This window comes from Arachis stenosperma, chromosome 9 (genome assembly GCF_014773155.1).
Source record: "Arachis stenosperma cultivar V10309 chromosome 9, arast.V10309.gnm1.PFL2, whole genome shotgun sequence".
Taxonomy (NCBI): domain Eukaryota; kingdom Viridiplantae; phylum Streptophyta; class Magnoliopsida; order Fabales; family Fabaceae; genus Arachis; species Arachis stenosperma.
In genome coordinates this window covers 152820724-152839050 of record NC_080385.1, presented here as the reverse complement: position 1 = coordinate 152839050, position 18327 = coordinate 152820724, and the positions used below count along the sequence as shown (strand labels likewise).

The following is an 18327-nucleotide window of genomic DNA, read 5'->3' as shown; positions in this document are numbered from 1 at the left end:
CCACATCATCACTAGCTAGTTGTATTTACAATGCAACAATTGAATAAAATAATTCCACTAAACTGAAGCTACCTAGGTACCCTTTGAGTATAGTAAGAAAAATAAATTGAAACAGATACATTAATAGCATTGTTAGTAATTAAGATCAAGGTATAATGTTACTTGAAAAAATAAACCTATTTGTGTATTGATAAAGTGGCATGAGAAATTAATGGCTTTTACTAATTAATGTGACCAAGTCAACATACAGAAGAATTTCAAAGATCTTTGTTATTGTAAGTTCTTAGTATGCTAAAGGATAATATCTAAAGTGTTTTAAACTATGGCATAAGATGTAAAATGATATCCATTAGTCTGAAATTTTAAGAAGTGAAATCTTTGATAACATCCCTGCTAAGTGTTAGACCTATGAACATGTAACATAAAGATATATGTTAATTAACCAAATCAAATCTCATGTGTCTCTTGGACCTTTCCTTTGAAAATTAAAGATCTAGCAATTGTAGTGTCGGAAAACTTTGTAAGTAATGACCAAAGCTTTTCACTAAGCTTATCGTCTTGCTAGAAACCTTTAGATGGATGTGTTATCAATGTTTATCCATTTTCAACGTTTAACACTATGGTCTATGGTCATATCAAAAAGGGTTTTTCATCGTTCAACACGTTCAAACAAAGAGAACTCCTAGCCGCATCTTTAGAAGCCATTTCTCTCGACGCTTCTTTTTTAATTTCTTAATTTTATTTGGATTCTCATATATATATAGGCAATGAAAAAGTATAAGAAAACAACGTTTTTTTAAAATTAATTTTAATTTTAAAATTTAAATTTTGAATTAATTAAAGAAATGTAGTATATTATTCACAATTTTCGTTGTCATTAGTTAATTAACTACATTGTAGCAATTATTCTACGAAGTTTTTTTTTTTCAATTCCTTAAAAACTCGTCGTATTATCATCATATATAACAGCCATTTAATTAGAAAATTTTTCCCTTGTAATATCTGGATTCGTAGTTAAATTACTTGGACTACTTTATCTTGTGTGAAAAGGGATTGGATAGATGTACTACTTACTCAAAAGTTATAATAATATTATTAATATATAATCATTTATTAGATTTGGAATGTAGATCACAATCTTTTTGGGGTTTGATTGGTCACCTTTTAATTAGATGGATAGAGCTTGGGTCCAATCTATAACGAGAAAACGAACATTCTCCTTTTGACTTTTGCATAGTCATCAAACCATACTGATTTGGTGATTTACTAGCAACTAACTAAAGTTACTTTCGGAGAAGATGAAACCTCATGACTTCAGTTATTACTTTCATATGCTTGTAATGTTATTATTTATTAACACTAGCGGCTCAACAGGCACAACAAAAATAAATACTGCTGTGTTCAGTCATTTTTTTATTGAATTAAAAAAATATTTTTATATTTTTATTTTTAAAATTATAAATTTATTATTAATAATTATAAAATAAATTATAAAAAAATAAAATATTTTAAGTTATTTAATATATATAAAAAATATAAAATAAATAAATTTAAATTAAAAAATAAAAAAATTTATTTTATTATGTATAACGAAATTAAGATAATGATTTATTAATATTATTTATAAATTAATTATTTATATATTAAATTTATTTATTTTGTCAATCCTATTTAATTGGAAGTAAATTTAAAAATTTTATATTCAAAACACATTTTTATACATAATTCTAATAGATAAAAAATTATTTCTTTAATCTTATATTAAATATTTTTAATTATTTTTAATTTTATTATTTTTTAAAATGATTAATTTTTATTTTGATTATATCATCTCATCATATTAATTTTATTATACATCTTATCATTTTCTTTTATAATTATGTTGTCTTGTTTCATTTTTTTCCTTATTTTCTTCGTTTATTAACCCCAACTACAATCAATTACCACCGTATCATTATCAGAGCTCTCATTTTTATTTATCACTTTGATCCATACATATCCATTGTGTTAACTTTAAGTTGTTAAAGATTTATTAAAAGAATTATTTTTTTTGATTTATTAAAGTCATATTTTATCATTTTAAGAAAAAATTTAAAATATCAGGCATTCAAAAATTTTGTATAGAATAATTCAATATAAAATTTATAAGTTATTTAATTTATTTAATATATATAATAATTAAATTTAAATTAATTTAGGTATAATACTAAAATCATTACGTTGTTACTATGTGTAACAATGAAGATAAAAATTTATAAATATTTGTAAATTTATTTATTTCTCAATTATATTTAATTTAAAGCATATATAAAAATTTATATTTAAATCACATTTTCTCTCGCATAATTTTAATAGCTAAAAAAATTTATTTCTTATAATTTTATATTCAACATTTTAAATTATCTTTAGTTTTATTATTCTTTTAGAATTTTTAATTTTTATTTTTGTTATTCTTTTTTCTTATCATTATCTATTTACGTATACCTCACTACTACTCTTATGTTGGCTTGTTCTCTCTTCCTTCCTCGATTTTTTATTCTCTTTCTATCTTCTCTCCAATCACAATTAGTTACCCATGTGCATGTATTAGTTCATAATTATTACACTCAGAAAGGAATACTACTTTAAAAATAAAGTAAAAAAAAAAGTCTCATAACTCTTATGTGAATCATCTACCTACACTCCTATAAATGTAACAAAAAAGTAAATTTAACTTTTTCTATTATGAGTTTATTTTTATTATCTAATGCATACAAAGTCACATATTTTTATTTATGATAAAAGTTGAAAATTAAAATTAAATAACATTAACACTTTTTTGTTTAATAAAATTAAAATAAAACATAAAAATAATATAAGGATAAAAAAAATAGATGGCTCTAAAAAAGAATAATGTTAAATTTATGTCATTATGTATGAGAACAGTGATTTATTTTATTATATTTATTTTTGTATCAAATAACAAAAAAGTTAAATTTTATGTCCATTTTTTATTAATTATTTTACTTATCTATAGTTGTTTAAATTAGACTTTATATTTATTAAGTCATGTTTCCTTCCAAGAAACAAAAATAGTTATGAAGTTATTTTTATTTTTTTATAAGAGTATATTTATTATATCATGATTTTAATAATTAATATAAAATTTAAAAGATTAAATAAATATATATTTATTTTGATTACATTCAAGAGTGAAATATATGTATTTCTATAGTCAAGAAATAGACTTCTTCTATAATTAATAGTTTTTCAATCATCTAATTTTTAGAAGAATAAATTATATGTAAAATGAATTTTGATATACTAGTACAAAAATTATTCTGCGTAATGTTTTTTAAAAAAATATTGTCCTGTTAAGTTATTTTACTTTTATTCTTTTAAAAGTATATCCAAAGTAAAAAAAAATCACATGAATAATTTACATTCAATAGAGAACTCTTAATAAAGTTGCTAGAAAAAATATGTGAAAGTTTTTTTATTCAACGTAGGGATGTACAGAATTTTTTTTTAATAATAAACTTCTTTCACTAAGGGTAATATTGAAACTTAAATTTAGACGCCAATTGACATTATATATTGTGTATGTACCTAGAACATATTAAAAGAATATAATAACAATTTGAAGAGAAAAATTATTTTGTGTAAATTTATTTTTAAAAAAATAGACCCTGTTGAACTATTTTACTTTTATTCTTTAAAAATATATCCAAATAAAAAAAATCTGCAACAATAATTTATATCCAATAAAAAAATCTTAATGAGATTACTGTAAAAAAAGGTAGAAATTAATATATTTAACGTAATTGATGGAAGAATTTTTTAATAATAAATCTTTCTTAAGGAATAATATTAGAACTTAAATTTAGATGTCAATTGTCATTATATATTGTGTAAATCAGTAAATACCAAAAGTACATTAAAATAATATGATAATAATAATAATTTAAAGAAAAAAATTATTCTTTGTATATTTATTTAAAAAAATTGTCCTATTTAAACTATTTTACTTTTATTCTTTAAATATCTGCAACAATGATTTATATTCAATAAAATTTTTTTAATGAAATTGCTGTTTAAAATAGATGGAAATTTTTTTATTTAGAGTAGCTTGACGATTGTACAGGAGAATTCTTTTTAATAATAAATCCCTCTCTTTAAGAATAATATTGAAACTTAAATTTAGATACCAACATTTTTAATATTGTCATTATATATTGTTATAAATCTAAAGTACATTAACATAATATAATAATTATAACAATATTATTTGGGACAATAATTAAAAATTTATTGAATCAAAACTTAAGAAAAAATCTATTATTAAATTAAATAAATATACAGAATTTCTACCCATATTATCATTATCCGATCTGTTATTTGGACACAGTTTCGCTGTTATTATGAATATTTGACGACGGAAATATAAATTATATTAGTTTTACGTTATATTTAAGTGAAATGAGAAAAATGTAAGAGAAGATGGATAACACTATTATACAGTAACAGTAATTTGATGAGAGATAGCAAGAAAAGAAAGAGATAATTACAGAAGTTTGGTGAATGTCAATAAATGAGACAAGAGAGAATATAAATAAATGTGATAAGAGAGAAAGTGGGCTAGTAGAAGTTTTTTAACGTGAAATAACTGACATATAGTGAAATAGATGATTAGAAAGAGTAAAATTAGAAAAGAATATTAGACACCAAAACAGATTTTGCCATTATATATTATTATATATGAATGAGATAAGAGAGAATGTAAATATATGTAATAAGAGAGAAGGTGAGCTCGTAAAAATTTTTTAACGTGAAATAAATGACATATAGTGAAATAGATAATTAGAAATTAAAGAACAAAATTAAAAAAAAATATATTAAACACCAAAATAAGTCCATTATATATTATTATAGATACATTAATTAAATGCACTAACTAATTAAAACTGAATGCATGCTTCTCCCCTAAGCATATGAGCATGACACATGATCCATGCAATATGCTAAGGTACATGGTGCGTGCATGCGTGTCTTTTTTCTCACTAAATAAAAAACTTCGTCGATCCATTTATTTTTCGACTATGTTACATGTATCTTAAAATTAGCCACCAAAATTAATTACTAATGTAAAATATATGTTGTAATATAAATACAAATTAAAAATAAATTAAACCACACATATAATTATACACAAATACATTAATGACCGATTTTAATAACTAATTTTGATCTACGAATAGTAGTTTTAAATTGTTTTTATTATCAATCCCTTATGCTTTGTTCCTTTAATCCACTACATAATGTCGTTAACTTAGTCATCAATTAAGCTAGACTCAAACTAAACAATTATGTATATTAAGTGGGGACCTTATAAAATAAGATTTTAATTAAAATTAGAGCGGGGTTGATATAAGGGACCTTGGTTAACAAAACAAAGATAGCAGAGAAAACTATATATTATAGACATAATTTAACGAAATAATTGCCGCGAGCATGGGAATAACAGAAACTATGGGCTTTCTCTTTTATATTTTCCTATGGAGAAACCATGGGCAGTTATTACAACCTATGAAACAAGATTTGGAAAGTCAATCATTCCCAATCTTGGCTCTATCATCTATGTATGGCTTCTCATTGTATGTGTTTATAATGGACATATATATATATATATATATATATATATATATATATATATATATATAAATCATATACTTCGGAAAAAATAAAACATAGATTACCATGTACGGACTCACTGCACAGCCTTAAGGTCCATTTACTAATTATTATTCTATTTGGTTTTCGTATTATGATATTAAGATTAAGATATGGGATAATCTCAGAAGGTCCAATCCTTTTTTCTATTTGAAAAATAAGTTATATATAACTTTTATCAAGAAGCATGTTCGGAAAAGAATCTGTGAGCTCGAATTAATTTGTTTAAATTTTTAATAGTTCTACAATTAAAAAGATCCAGATAGCTTTTAAACAAAAAAAAAATCCTGATTTCCTTAAATTAATGCTAATATCATTGCAAAGTATAATTTTATAAGAATGGGATACACAGAAAATATATATATGTGTGCATGTATATTATTTAGACATCTTTTAAGAGACATCGCGAGTTGCCATATATGATTAATTATTGGTGATATATAATATTATTGTGAATAAATTATTATATGATCATAGAGCTCCATATATGGTTGCAATAACCACTATTCTTAATTTCTTATTATTGAATATGAGTACTGATCTGCTATCCAAATCTTGGCCCACAATAACAATCTTGGAATCGAGCATAGCTAGCAGAGATAACTTTTCTAAAATAATTGTTTCACTCAAACTACCACCACTCCCAAAAAATTTGGATAACAACCAACATGGATTCTATCAAATCTGATACGGATAACATATACAAACAATCAAATATATATACTAGCATAAAGCTAGACAAGAGGTACGCTATTCATTTCAATCTTATTCTGACCTCTCTCACACTCATACTTACTTGAGCGTTGGAGTCCCTTTTCAGGTACCCAACACCGCCTCCCCAGGAGAAGACGGCGTTCCACTCCCTTCGCTCCAAGGAAAGTCAGTTCAAGCGCTAGCAGAATGAGCTATACCTCGGAGACCTATTTTCACACAGGAACATTTGGCGCCCACCGTGGGCCGAGATATTTTTCTAACCCCACAACTTCCTATTCTGCATATTAGTATACTCTTTTTTGCAGGTTCCGACATATGACAGACGAGCATAGCCACGCTCCCTCGAGCACCAATCAAGCCGAGATCTTGGCAATCAACGAGTCCCTTAAGACTGAAAACCAAAGAATGGCCGAGCTCCTGCGACAAATGGAGCACGACCGAAGCAAAGGAGAGCACAAAAGTGCCGAAAACAAAGACAACAATGACGAGCACACCTCGGAAACTAAACATACCATCCCTAAAGCCACCAAAATAACCACCAAAAAAAGAACCAACCCCTTCGCCAAAGAAGTCACGAGCTTCGAAATGCCCCAAAATTTCACCCTACCGTCAACCCTAAAACCCTACAATGGAATAGGAGATCCGAACGTCCACGTCACCAAGTTCCAGGCCATGATGTTCATGAATAAGGATTCCGATCCAATCTTATGCCGCACTTTCCCAACTTTCCTAGATGGAGCCGCCCTGATTTGGTTTTCTAACCTCCCCGAAGGCTCCATTTCTAGCTTCGACGAACTAGCAGACCAGTTCGTCAACCACTTCGCCGCATCCAAAATATACGTCCATAACTCTGATTACCTAAGCACCATCAAACAGGGACCGAACGAAAGCCTAAAAGACTACATGACCAGGTTTGCCAAAGCAACTAACGAGATACCTAACCTAAACCCCGAAGTCCACCTCCATGCCTTAAAGAGCGGCCTACGACTGGGGAAATTCCAAGAATCCATAGTCATTGCAAAACCAAAAACCCTGGCCGAGTTCTGCGAAAAAGCAACAACCCAGATCGAGGTTGAAGAATTTCGAGCACTACGAAGAGCAAATAAACCTACCCCAAGCAGAGAGGAGGAAAGGAAAAGCAGACAATCAAACAGCAGAACGGATCAGAGAACGTTCAGACTAACACCCAAATTTGACAACTACACCCCCCTCAATGCAAAAAGGAAGGACATCATAAAGGACATATTGCACTCAAAACTCATCAAGCCCCCAAACAGGGCCGGTACATATCAAGATCAGCGTCACGTGGATAGGTCAAAATACTGTGCCTTCCACCAAAAGTATGGCCACACTACAGATGACTGTGTAATAGCCAGAGATGTCCTCGAAAAACTCGCCCACCAAGGACTGCTGGACAAATACATCGACAGCCAAGGAAGGAAGCGAAGCACAGACGATCTCGGCCAACAACCCAAAGCAACTGACAATTCCCGAGATAAGGGGAAAAAGGTAGATAACAATATCAATCCACCTCGCTGAATAATAAGCTATATTTCTGGTGATTTTGCAGGCAGTGGATCCACAAACTCGGCAAGGAAAAGATCATACCGAGCTATGATGACAATGACAGAATCAACTCTACCCCAACCTGCTAACAGAGACAAACCGGGGATCTCCTTCGTCCCCAAGGACTATGAGGCAAATGATCAGAACCTAGACGACCCCGTCGTCATTACCGCACAGGTCGAGGAACCATTGGTAAAGAAAATCCTCCTGGACCCCGGAAGCAGCGTGGACGTGCTGTTCTACTCAACGTTCCAAAAGATGAAACTAAGCGACAAGAATCTCCAATCCTCATCCGGAGAACTGGTAGGTTTCTCAGGTGAGCGCGTCTCAATCCAAGGTTATATCTGGTTACAAACTACCTTTGGAGAATGTCCTAAGAGTAAAACAATAGATATACAATACCTTGTCGTAGACTGTAAAAGCCTGTATAATATCATTTTGGGCAGACCCTCTTTGAATGCATTCAATGCTATTGTCTCTACAGAACATTTGTTTGTCAAGTTCCTTTCACAGGATAACAAGGTTGTCACCATCCATGGAGACTAAAGGGAAGCCAGACAGTGCTATAACGCCAGCTTGAAGAACGAACAACCAAAATAGCCAGACCAACAATATGTCCAAGCAGTGTATAACTCGGAACAACTACCACCCCTGGCCGAGTTAGACCCAAGGACTAACCATCAAGAGCGACCAATGCCAACAGACAATCTTACTAAAGTTCAACTAACAAACAACCAGACAAGTACATATACCTCGGTAACGTGCTAGGAAACGACGAACGATGTTAGGTGGCCGAGCTATTACGACAAAATATCGATTTGTTCGCTTGGACACCAGCAGACATGCCAGGAATAGACCCCAACATCATCTGCCACAAATTGGCCATTAATCCATTAGTCCGACCTATAGCCCAGAAAAAGAAGCACCTTGGCGCCGACAAAAGAACAGCCTCCCTCGAGAAAACTAGAAAACTACTCAACGCCGGATTCATCAAAGAGCTCAGATACTCCACCTGGCTAGCCAATGTGGTAATGGTAAAGAAAAGCAACGGTAAGTGGAGGATGTGTGTAGACTATACAGACCTTAACAAGGCCTTCCCAAAGGACGCATACCTCCTCTCATGCATTGATAAACTTGTTGATAATTCCTCTGGTTTTCACTGCCTGAGTTTTATGGATGCCTATTCTGGTTATAACCAAATCTTAAAGCATGAGGCTGACCAAGATAAAACTGCTTTTTATCACTAACAACGGTAATTTTTGTTACAAGGTTGTGCCATTCGGACTCAAAAATGCAGGTGCTACCTACCAACGACTCATGGACAAAATTTTTACAAATCAAATCGGACAAAATATAGAAGTCTATGTCAACGATACGGTGGCAAAATCAACACACAACACAAACCACGTCAAAGACTTAACAGAGATATTCCAACAACTTCGAAAATATAATATGAAGCTAAACCCAGAGAAGTGCGCTTTTGGGGTACAGAGTGAAAAATTCCTCGGTTTCATGCTCACATGCCGAGGTATAGAAGCAAACCCCGAGAAGTGCCAGGCAATCTTAAACATGCGGAGTCCAAGAATAGTCAAAGAGGTCCAACAACTAACTGGCCGACTAGCAGCACTGGCCAGGTTCCTGCCTCGTATAGCCCACCGAGCACATCACTTTTTCAAAAACCTGAGAAAAAAGAAATATTCCAATGGACCGAGGAATGCGAAACGGCTTTCACAGAACTAAAGACCATACTCTCAGCTCCTCCAATCCTCCAAACACCAGAAGTCACTATAAGAAAAATATCCATTCAACCATACTTTTTAAGCTACATTTGAAAAGCGTAGCCTATTATAATTTTATGAATAAGCTACGCTTTTTTCCGTATTGCCTTTTTATAAGAGAAAAGAATACACAATTATGGTATCATTTAAAAAGTGTAGCCTTAGGTATTATAAAAATTATAAAGCGTAGTTGTAGTTTGATATCTATAGGTTCACTTTTCGTATCAAAGAGGACACTTTTAGAGGGTAGCCTATTTGTTGAGTTTTGGGTGCGTTTTAAAAGTGTTGCCTAATGTATCTAGAGCAAAAAATTTGACACTTGGTGAATTTTTTCCCTCTTACATTTTTTTGCACGCACACTCAGCTCACACACTTAGTGAATTTTTTACCCATTCCCTCCAGCTCATCATCACTTTTCGGAGAAGAAAACCCTTTCAGAGAACCCTTTCAGAGAAAATTTTTTTACCCAAACCTCCACTATCGTCGCACCCGCACGCCCTCTCACTATCGTCGTACCCCATTCACCACTCACCCGCACTCACCACTCACCGCCACACACCACTCACCATTCACCACTGACCATCGCTCCCCTTCGCCTTTCTACACTAATCGTCGCTACGCCGCCCATACCATCGTCGATCTCTACGCTTCTCGTCGTCCTCTCTGTGCTCACGTCGTCGATTAGGTATGTATTAATTTCCATTAGATTCTAAAATTTGAGGGGTTTAGGGTTCTGATTTTAGAAATCGGTTTCCGCTCGGTAATCACAAACACAACAACTATGCTCTTATGTATTTCTTGTATTTTAATTAGAATGTTGAAATTTGAGAGTAACTAAGTTGATGCATGAGCCATATACGCCATTTTGGAGCTGAAATCGTACTTGTTATTACATCAAACAATATTTACTATGATGTCTATATTGATGCTTTGCATTGTTCTGGTTTCTAGCTAATATTGTCTGCTCCTAACGATTATACTTATTTTTCCAGCTACTTTTCATCCAACCTGTAAACAAAACTCAATAAATTGTAGTGTTGGTGTGGTGAGATCACACACAGAAGACCCTAGAATCTATTCTATAGGAATCCCTCCATCTAACATTGGTGAGCAATTTGGTCAACAACTACTGAAAAGCGAAAGAGGAATTTATGTTAGTTTTGAACTGAACGGAGAAACTTTTACGGCCTATAAATTGGTACTAGCTGCACGGTCACCTGTTTTTAGAGCCCAAATTTTTGGTCCTGTGAAAGATAAGAATATTGATTGTATAAACACTGTGGCTACGACTTTAACATTAGCAGAGCAATATCATTGTTTTCAGCTGAGAGCAGTCTGTCTCAAGTTTATTGCAACCTCCGAAAACGTCAGAGGTGTGTTTTTTCTTCCATGAATTTTAAAATGTTTATTTATTTTTCAGGTGACATTTTGATTGATATGTATTTAGTTAATTAGATTTGAGTAATTTATTTGGTGTTTTGTTCACGGTATCTGAGGCAGCTAGTTTTGGAATCTGTTAGTGACACTTACTGTGTTCCCTTCTCTTCCCTTAAACTGCAATTGCCTTCTGGTTCTATTAAAAATAACTTATTCCAAAAAATGAGTGTGGCTCAATATTGTGCATAACATAATAAGACACCTTATACAATAGTAATCTAAATGACTTACATTGAACATTGTTTATGTTTAAAAGTAGAACCGGTAACTTATTATTTATAAAAGCTACTATATTCCTGATATATTTATGTGTTTCTTTTACTGGATATTTGTGAATTAGTGTCTGACTCTAGTCATGCAGGATTTCAAAGGCTACAATAAATGAGTATTTAGAGAAGATTGAGGCCATTGCATCCAAACTGCTTAACTTTGAAGTGTGTATTTTTAATCTCTTATTTTTTACTTCAGTGAGATAATTAGAATGAAAAAATCTTGAATGCTACCTATAAAGTTACTTTTTCTGTCCCAACAAAAGATGGAAATTCAAACTATATGAAAATAGAATTTGCGCATTTGAATTTTTGATAAAGAAAGGGATTCTCATTTTCACTTTGGTTCTAATTTCTAAATTTCTAAAAAATTAACTATGCTCTATAATTACTACCCACTCATCTAAATAAACACCAATAGTTTTTTTGAACAATGGCAAAAATAAAAATATATAGTATGTGAAAAGTTTATATAAAAACTTCATTGCTTGAATTTCATCACTTGGTTGGAATGAATCATGAGGCAGCAAAATGGGCTCCTTTTGATTTGTTTACCATTCTTCTATATATCCTATTTTATCTTGGTGGAAAAGCCAGATTGCAATATTAACCGCTTGACATTGCTGCTCTTTTACTTAGCCTTATGTATATCCCAAATCTGTTTGATTATATCAATTTAATTCTTGCTAAATGATGATTGTGCTGAATTTCTGGTTTAATTTGTATGATGGTGTGAGTTGAACATTACCTTGGTGATAGTGATCTGTTTAAGGTTTTATATAATTATTTGTTGTTATGTTCTGCTAAAGTTTATTGGTAGAATGGTAACTGTCCTGTTCTATATGTGGCCTACTTAATGAAAGGATGCTGGTTATTTGAGTGATGAGGTGGAATTTGATGCTGCCCATTATAGCCTTATTTAAATAATAAACATACATTGTAAATGTTGTGCATCTGTCTTGTTTTTTATTATTGTACCCTTTAGCTTATATAATAGAACAGAGGATAGCTTGCATCACTCTTTCAAGAAATCAGAATGAATATATAAATGAAATGAAACTATCTATAATTCTATATAGCTTTAGGCTGGCTTGGATAATGAGCTTCTGCATATAATGCTTGCCTTTTAAGTTTTTCTGCATATAATGAAACTATCTATTGGACTATTTTATTAAAGTAGCTACCGAAACTTAAGGCAATGAAAGAATCTGTTTCAACAAAACCTGCTATCTTTGTCATGTCTAACCCTACTATGAATGGTTTGTCTGCACAAGGCTTAATAAACTCTCACAATTTCTTAATATAATGACTGTTTTTAATTTTGACATTGTCATTGGTGTACCTGAACAGCTGAGTGCACTGCTATTGATGCTTTTAAGCATGCCGGAGGAGATATCGTATTTGGAAGTGGAAGCCCTTTCCAAAATGTAGATATTAGTAATTAGCTCTCATTGGTTTTGAGTTGAGGCTTCTTGTCTACTTTACATTTTTTCTTAGTTGTGAAGAAACGTCTAATTAAAATTTTATGCAGGTAATGAAAAAGTGGGTCATGTAAATCAAGCCAACATGTATCTATTCCCAGGGTAGGACATGCTTTCAGCTTTCTTGTGTCTTATAAATTTTCATGATCATTTTTATGGTTGGAAATGTTAATTTAGTCTTTTATTTTAAACTTTTCATTTTAGAATTGGTCTAGGATCACTTTTGTCAGGTGCTCAGCTAATAACAGATGAAATGTTGCAGGCTGCTACTGAATGGTATGTGCATGTTAATGTGGACTAATTTTATTAGCATTCATGGAAGTTTGGCAGAATCTCTTTATTTGATATTTATAGTGTTGCATTCTATAATTCACTAAGCTGCTAAAACCTAAAGCGATTAAGCATATTGTCCTTATTTTACATGCTCAAACATTTATCTGTTCGCATTTCTTTGATGGATCAAACAACACCATATTTCTATGCTGTAGACCATATCCAGTGTTTAACCCGTGATAATTTGTGGCATCTTGCATTCATGATGACATGACATTCAATCTTTTAAAATAAAATACTAACAATACTGTCTTTCTCACAACCTTGCTTCCTACATGTTAGAGGAAGATATCTCAAAAAGAATCTTGTATCCATCCATTGATAGGTAATATTTTCATCACTTGGTATATTTGATTTTCTGTTTTTGCTTTGTTAATTGATTGTTCTTATAGCTGATATTATTGGCATTCTCTGATCAATACTTGTAGTTGCTGTAGCATTTGAAATGTAACAGCAGAGGTTGGTGCTACTGTTCTTCGAGCAGCAGTTGAAGACAATTCTTAGCAGAAGGGCATGGTGATGTAAGGTCCAAGGAACTTGCAAAGATGTCAAAAGTATGTGAAATCTTCATTTACACACTTTATATGATACTAGTTGATATGTTATTGTCTGCAAATTAAATTATTAAATACCATTATTCTATTATGAAAATTAGTTATATGATTAGTAGTAGAATGTTTAAGTAGTGGGTAGTTTTAAGTTATTATGTGTATAGAGAAGTTATTAGAGGTTAGGGACACGAGCCATTTTTAGCATCAGAAATTGGACACCAAATCTTAATCCCCTTTGCATATACTATCTATGTTGAATGAGTTGCCTAAGATTAACAATTAAAGTTTACATCCAAATATGGCAAATTAAGTTGTTTGTAATAAAAGAGATAACATACCTCATGTCACACAGTATCTTATGTTGTATACAATGTTTTTCTAAACTTGGCAAGGTGTTGAAGTTCTAACAAAACTTAATAGTTTGTACTATTAGTCTTTTAGTACCTTATTTTATATTATCGAGCCTTATCTTATCAGATGTGGTTTACAATGGGTGCAGGAGGAGACGGTGGAGTACGTCGCAAGAAATATGTGGTACCCTGTGTATTCTCCTCTTGTTCATGAAAAATAGAAGTCTTGTCTCTCATGTAGAATTTTTTTAAAGACCCTGTTCTTCAAGTGCTTTCTATTTTTTGCTGAGAAATGTTTTTAGTATTCATTTTGCTTTGTATGGAGTCAACACACAACTTTCTATTATAATGGTTCCTTTTTATAATGCTTGCCTTTTTGAATATATTAATTCTATATGCTTACTTTAGTGTGAGATGTATGAATTTTTATAATTAACTTCATTCTAATACTTTTGAATCATTATTATAAATATATTTTGGTTAGAGATAATTTTTATTATTTAAAAAATTTATTTAGTATAATTATGTATTTATTTTCATTTTATAATATTCAAGTCATTTAAATAAAAATGCAGAATTATTATACATGTAATCATATTAACTATTATGTTGTATTAATAATTATTAGATAATTATATATATATATATATATATATATATATATATATATATATATGTGTGTGTGTGTGTGTGTGTGTACAGAAAAAAAACGAGACCTAAGGCTACATTTATATACAGTAGCTATAGTATACAAAAAAAAAAAAAACGAGGGACCTAAGGCTACACTTATAAAAAGTAGCCATGGATTACAATATGGCTACGCTTTACAAGTGATGTAGTAGCGTTGAAAAGCGTAGCCTATTCTGGTAAAAATGGAAGCTGAAATGCGTAGCTTTTGGTCCTGGACAGCATCACTTGAAAAGCGCACCCTATTCTCAAACGCCAAAAGCGTAGTCCTTGGTGCAGAAAAGCGTAGCCTTTGAGAATAGGCAACGGCCGAATAGGAATCACCCTAAAAAGCGTAGCCGTAGACCAAAAAGCGTAGCCGTAGCCTAAGGCATCATTTTTTTTCACTTTTGGCTACACTTTTCAAGTGTACCTAAATGGGTGTTTATCTTGTAGTGAGTAGGTAAACCACTATATTTATATTTATCTATTACTAATCACGCTATAAGTTCTATATTGGTAACAGAAATAGAAAAGCAACAACAACCAGTATACTTCGTCAGCAAATCACTCCAGAACGCTGAAACTCGCTATCCAAGGCTGGAGAAACTAGCCCTAGCCTTGGTAACAACAGCCAGGCACCTGCGACACTACTTTCAAAGCCACACCATCGTGGTCAGAACAGAACAACCCCTAAGACAAATACTGACGAAGCCAGAGCTAGCTGGAAGACTAATCAAATGATCAATTGAATTGTCAGAATACGACATCCAATACCAATCCAGAGGAGCCATCAAGTCACAAGCACTAGCTGACTTCATTACAGAACTCAGTACAGAAGAACCGGCTTCCAAAGATAACATCTGGACACTATACGTTGACGGAGCCTCAAACAGCAAGGGCTCTGGAGCAGGAATACTCCTCGAAGGCGACCACGGAATACAATTCGAACAATCACTACAATTCACCTTCCACGCAAGTAACAATCAAGTAGAGTATGAAGCTTTAATAGCAGGACTGCGACTCGCTCACACCATGGGCATCACACAAATAAACGTCAAATGTGATTCCTTCCTGGTAGTACAACAGGTAATAGGTAACTTTCAGGTAAAAGACCCACTATTAAAAAAGTACAACAAAACAGTCAGTAACCTCATCAGCACCTTCCAAAAATTTAATATTTCCCATATACCTCGCGAGAAAAATGACAGAGCAGACATCCTTTCAAAATTAGCAATAACAAGAAGTCAAACAAGAACACCTATGTTATCTCAACTAACACTAGATGAGCCCAACGTCATGCTAACAACTATTTCAAGTATCTTGCAGGAAGTACGACTGGAGATCACCCTTCATAACCTACTTGAAAACAGGTACCATTCCAAACAGCATCCAAAATCATCGAAAATTCAAAAGAAGAGCAAGCTTCTACACCATGCTCGGAACCGAACTATACAAAAGAGGATTTACAAGACCTCTTCTACGATGTCTAAATTCGACAGAGGCCAAACTGGCAGTAGATGAAGTCCATGAAAGAGTCTGTGGAACACACATCGGCGGCCGAAGCCTAGCCGCCAAAATACTCCGAGCAGGCTACTATTGGCCAACCCTGAAACAAGACTGCATGAATAAAGTTAAACACAGTGACCAGTGTCAACGCCACGCACCAATCACCCACAACCCGGCCAAACAGTTACATACATCCGAGATATGTTGGCCGTTCAATAAATGGGGGCTAGATATCCTCAGCCCATTTTCACCCGCTCCAGGTCAGGTTAAATTTCTAATTGTCGCCATAGACTACTTTACAAAATGGATAGAGGCTATATCATTGGCAAAAATTACTTTCGAAAAAATGATTTCTTTCGTATGGAAAAACATACTATGCCGCTTTAGTATTCCTCAATTCATTATCACTGACAATGGTAGACAATTCATAGATAAAAAATTCACAAAATTCCTACAAAATTTCAAAATAGTCCAACAATTTTCCTCTGTTGAACACCCGGAAACTAACGTTTTAGCCGAGGCCGCCAATAAGATAATTTTGTAGGGCCTCAAAAAGAAGCTCGACGACTCAAAAGGAGAATGGGTCGAGCTTATTCCGGAAGTACTTTGGAATTATAACACAACAGAACAATCATCAACAAGGGAAACCCCCTTCAAGCTAGTCTATGGAAGCAATGCCATGATACCTATCGAAGTATCCATACAAAACACCAGAACAGCAAACACAAATGAGGACAACAACATCGAAAATAGGAAATCCAAGCTCGACCTCATAGAGGAAGAACACAACAAATCAGCATTACACCAACTAGCATCCAAGCGAGCTATAGCTCGGAAATACAACCGAAAACTCAAACCAAGGACTTTCACAGAAGGAGACCTTGTACTGAGAAGAGTCGAAGACGTGCGAAAACCGCAAGGGCATGGTAAACTAAGTGCCAATTGGGAAGGCCCATACCAAATCCAGCAAGTTATTGGCAAAGGAGCATACAAGATACAAAAGCTCAACGAGACCACCTTACCGAACACTTGGAATGTATCATCTCTGAAAATGTACTTTAGCTAACATATAAGTCGGACACAGTGATGCACTCTTTTTCCTACTGCCAGATTTTATCCCTAAGGAGGGTTTTGCTGGAGAGGTTTTAATGAGGCACACCACCCGGCATCTTCTCAATTCATTCTACTACAATAAAAACTAATTATGTCATACCCAGTATTCAAATTGCGCCAACCACTTCAAAACAAACAATTCTAACTATGCGATACACTCAAACATAATCAATGAAGTGCGACCAAACGAATCCTCTGCAAACACAATTCCAAACTTCATCGATCAACCATGCATAGTTCAGCATGAACGCATCCAAACGACTACAAGTCAAAACAATGCTAATAACATATACCTTGAACAGAATTTTTTTCCAAAATGAGGTACAACACAAGAATAAACAACAAAACTCTCACAACTATATTTCACCCCCCAATCATTCGATTATCACAAGCAAACAAAAACAAATATTCAAACATTATCCTAACAACACAAACAAGAGACAGCAAAAATAAATCCATAATATCACCATATTCGGCTAAACGCCAGAAGTTTGCCACAAACAGTGGAACGAACATAAGTCAAACAAAGTTCAAAAAACTATCTATTACAAACTTAAACATCAGGGTTCTCCCCCTCACCCTCAACACCATCTTCGTCCTCAACCAATTCATCCCCAACTACAACCTTACAAGGATCCATCTTCGAAAGATCGGCAGCAGGAGCAAGAAACTTGGACTGCTCGATGGCCCTCTCAAATCCAGCCGAGAACATCTCCAAGCCATGGTTCTCCTTCTCAGTTTCAACCTGTTTCTTTTCCACTCCAAGGACCACCAGTCTCGCCTCCAGAGCTGTATTTTTCTCTTTCAACTCTTTCTCAGCCTTCTCAGTAGTCGTCAACTTCTCTTGCAGT

General features: G+C 32.9%; 1 protein-coding gene and 1 pseudogene across 1 annotated transcript; both read left to right on the top strand.

Moving 5' to 3' along the window:
* The first annotated feature begins 6738 nt into the window (after positions 1-6738).
* On the top strand, positions 6739-7962 carry LOC130950136 (uncharacterized). The gene has a single exon (XM_057878680.1). It carries the CDS (start codon positions 6739-6741, stop codon positions 7960-7962), a length of 1224 nt encoding a protein of 407 aa, XP_057734663.1.
* An 84-nt stretch (positions 7963-8046) lies between these two features.
* On the top strand, positions 8047-14409 carry LOC130950135 (NAD-dependent malic enzyme 2, mitochondrial-like; annotated as a pseudogene).
* Positions 14410-18327: the final 3918 nt, after the last annotated feature.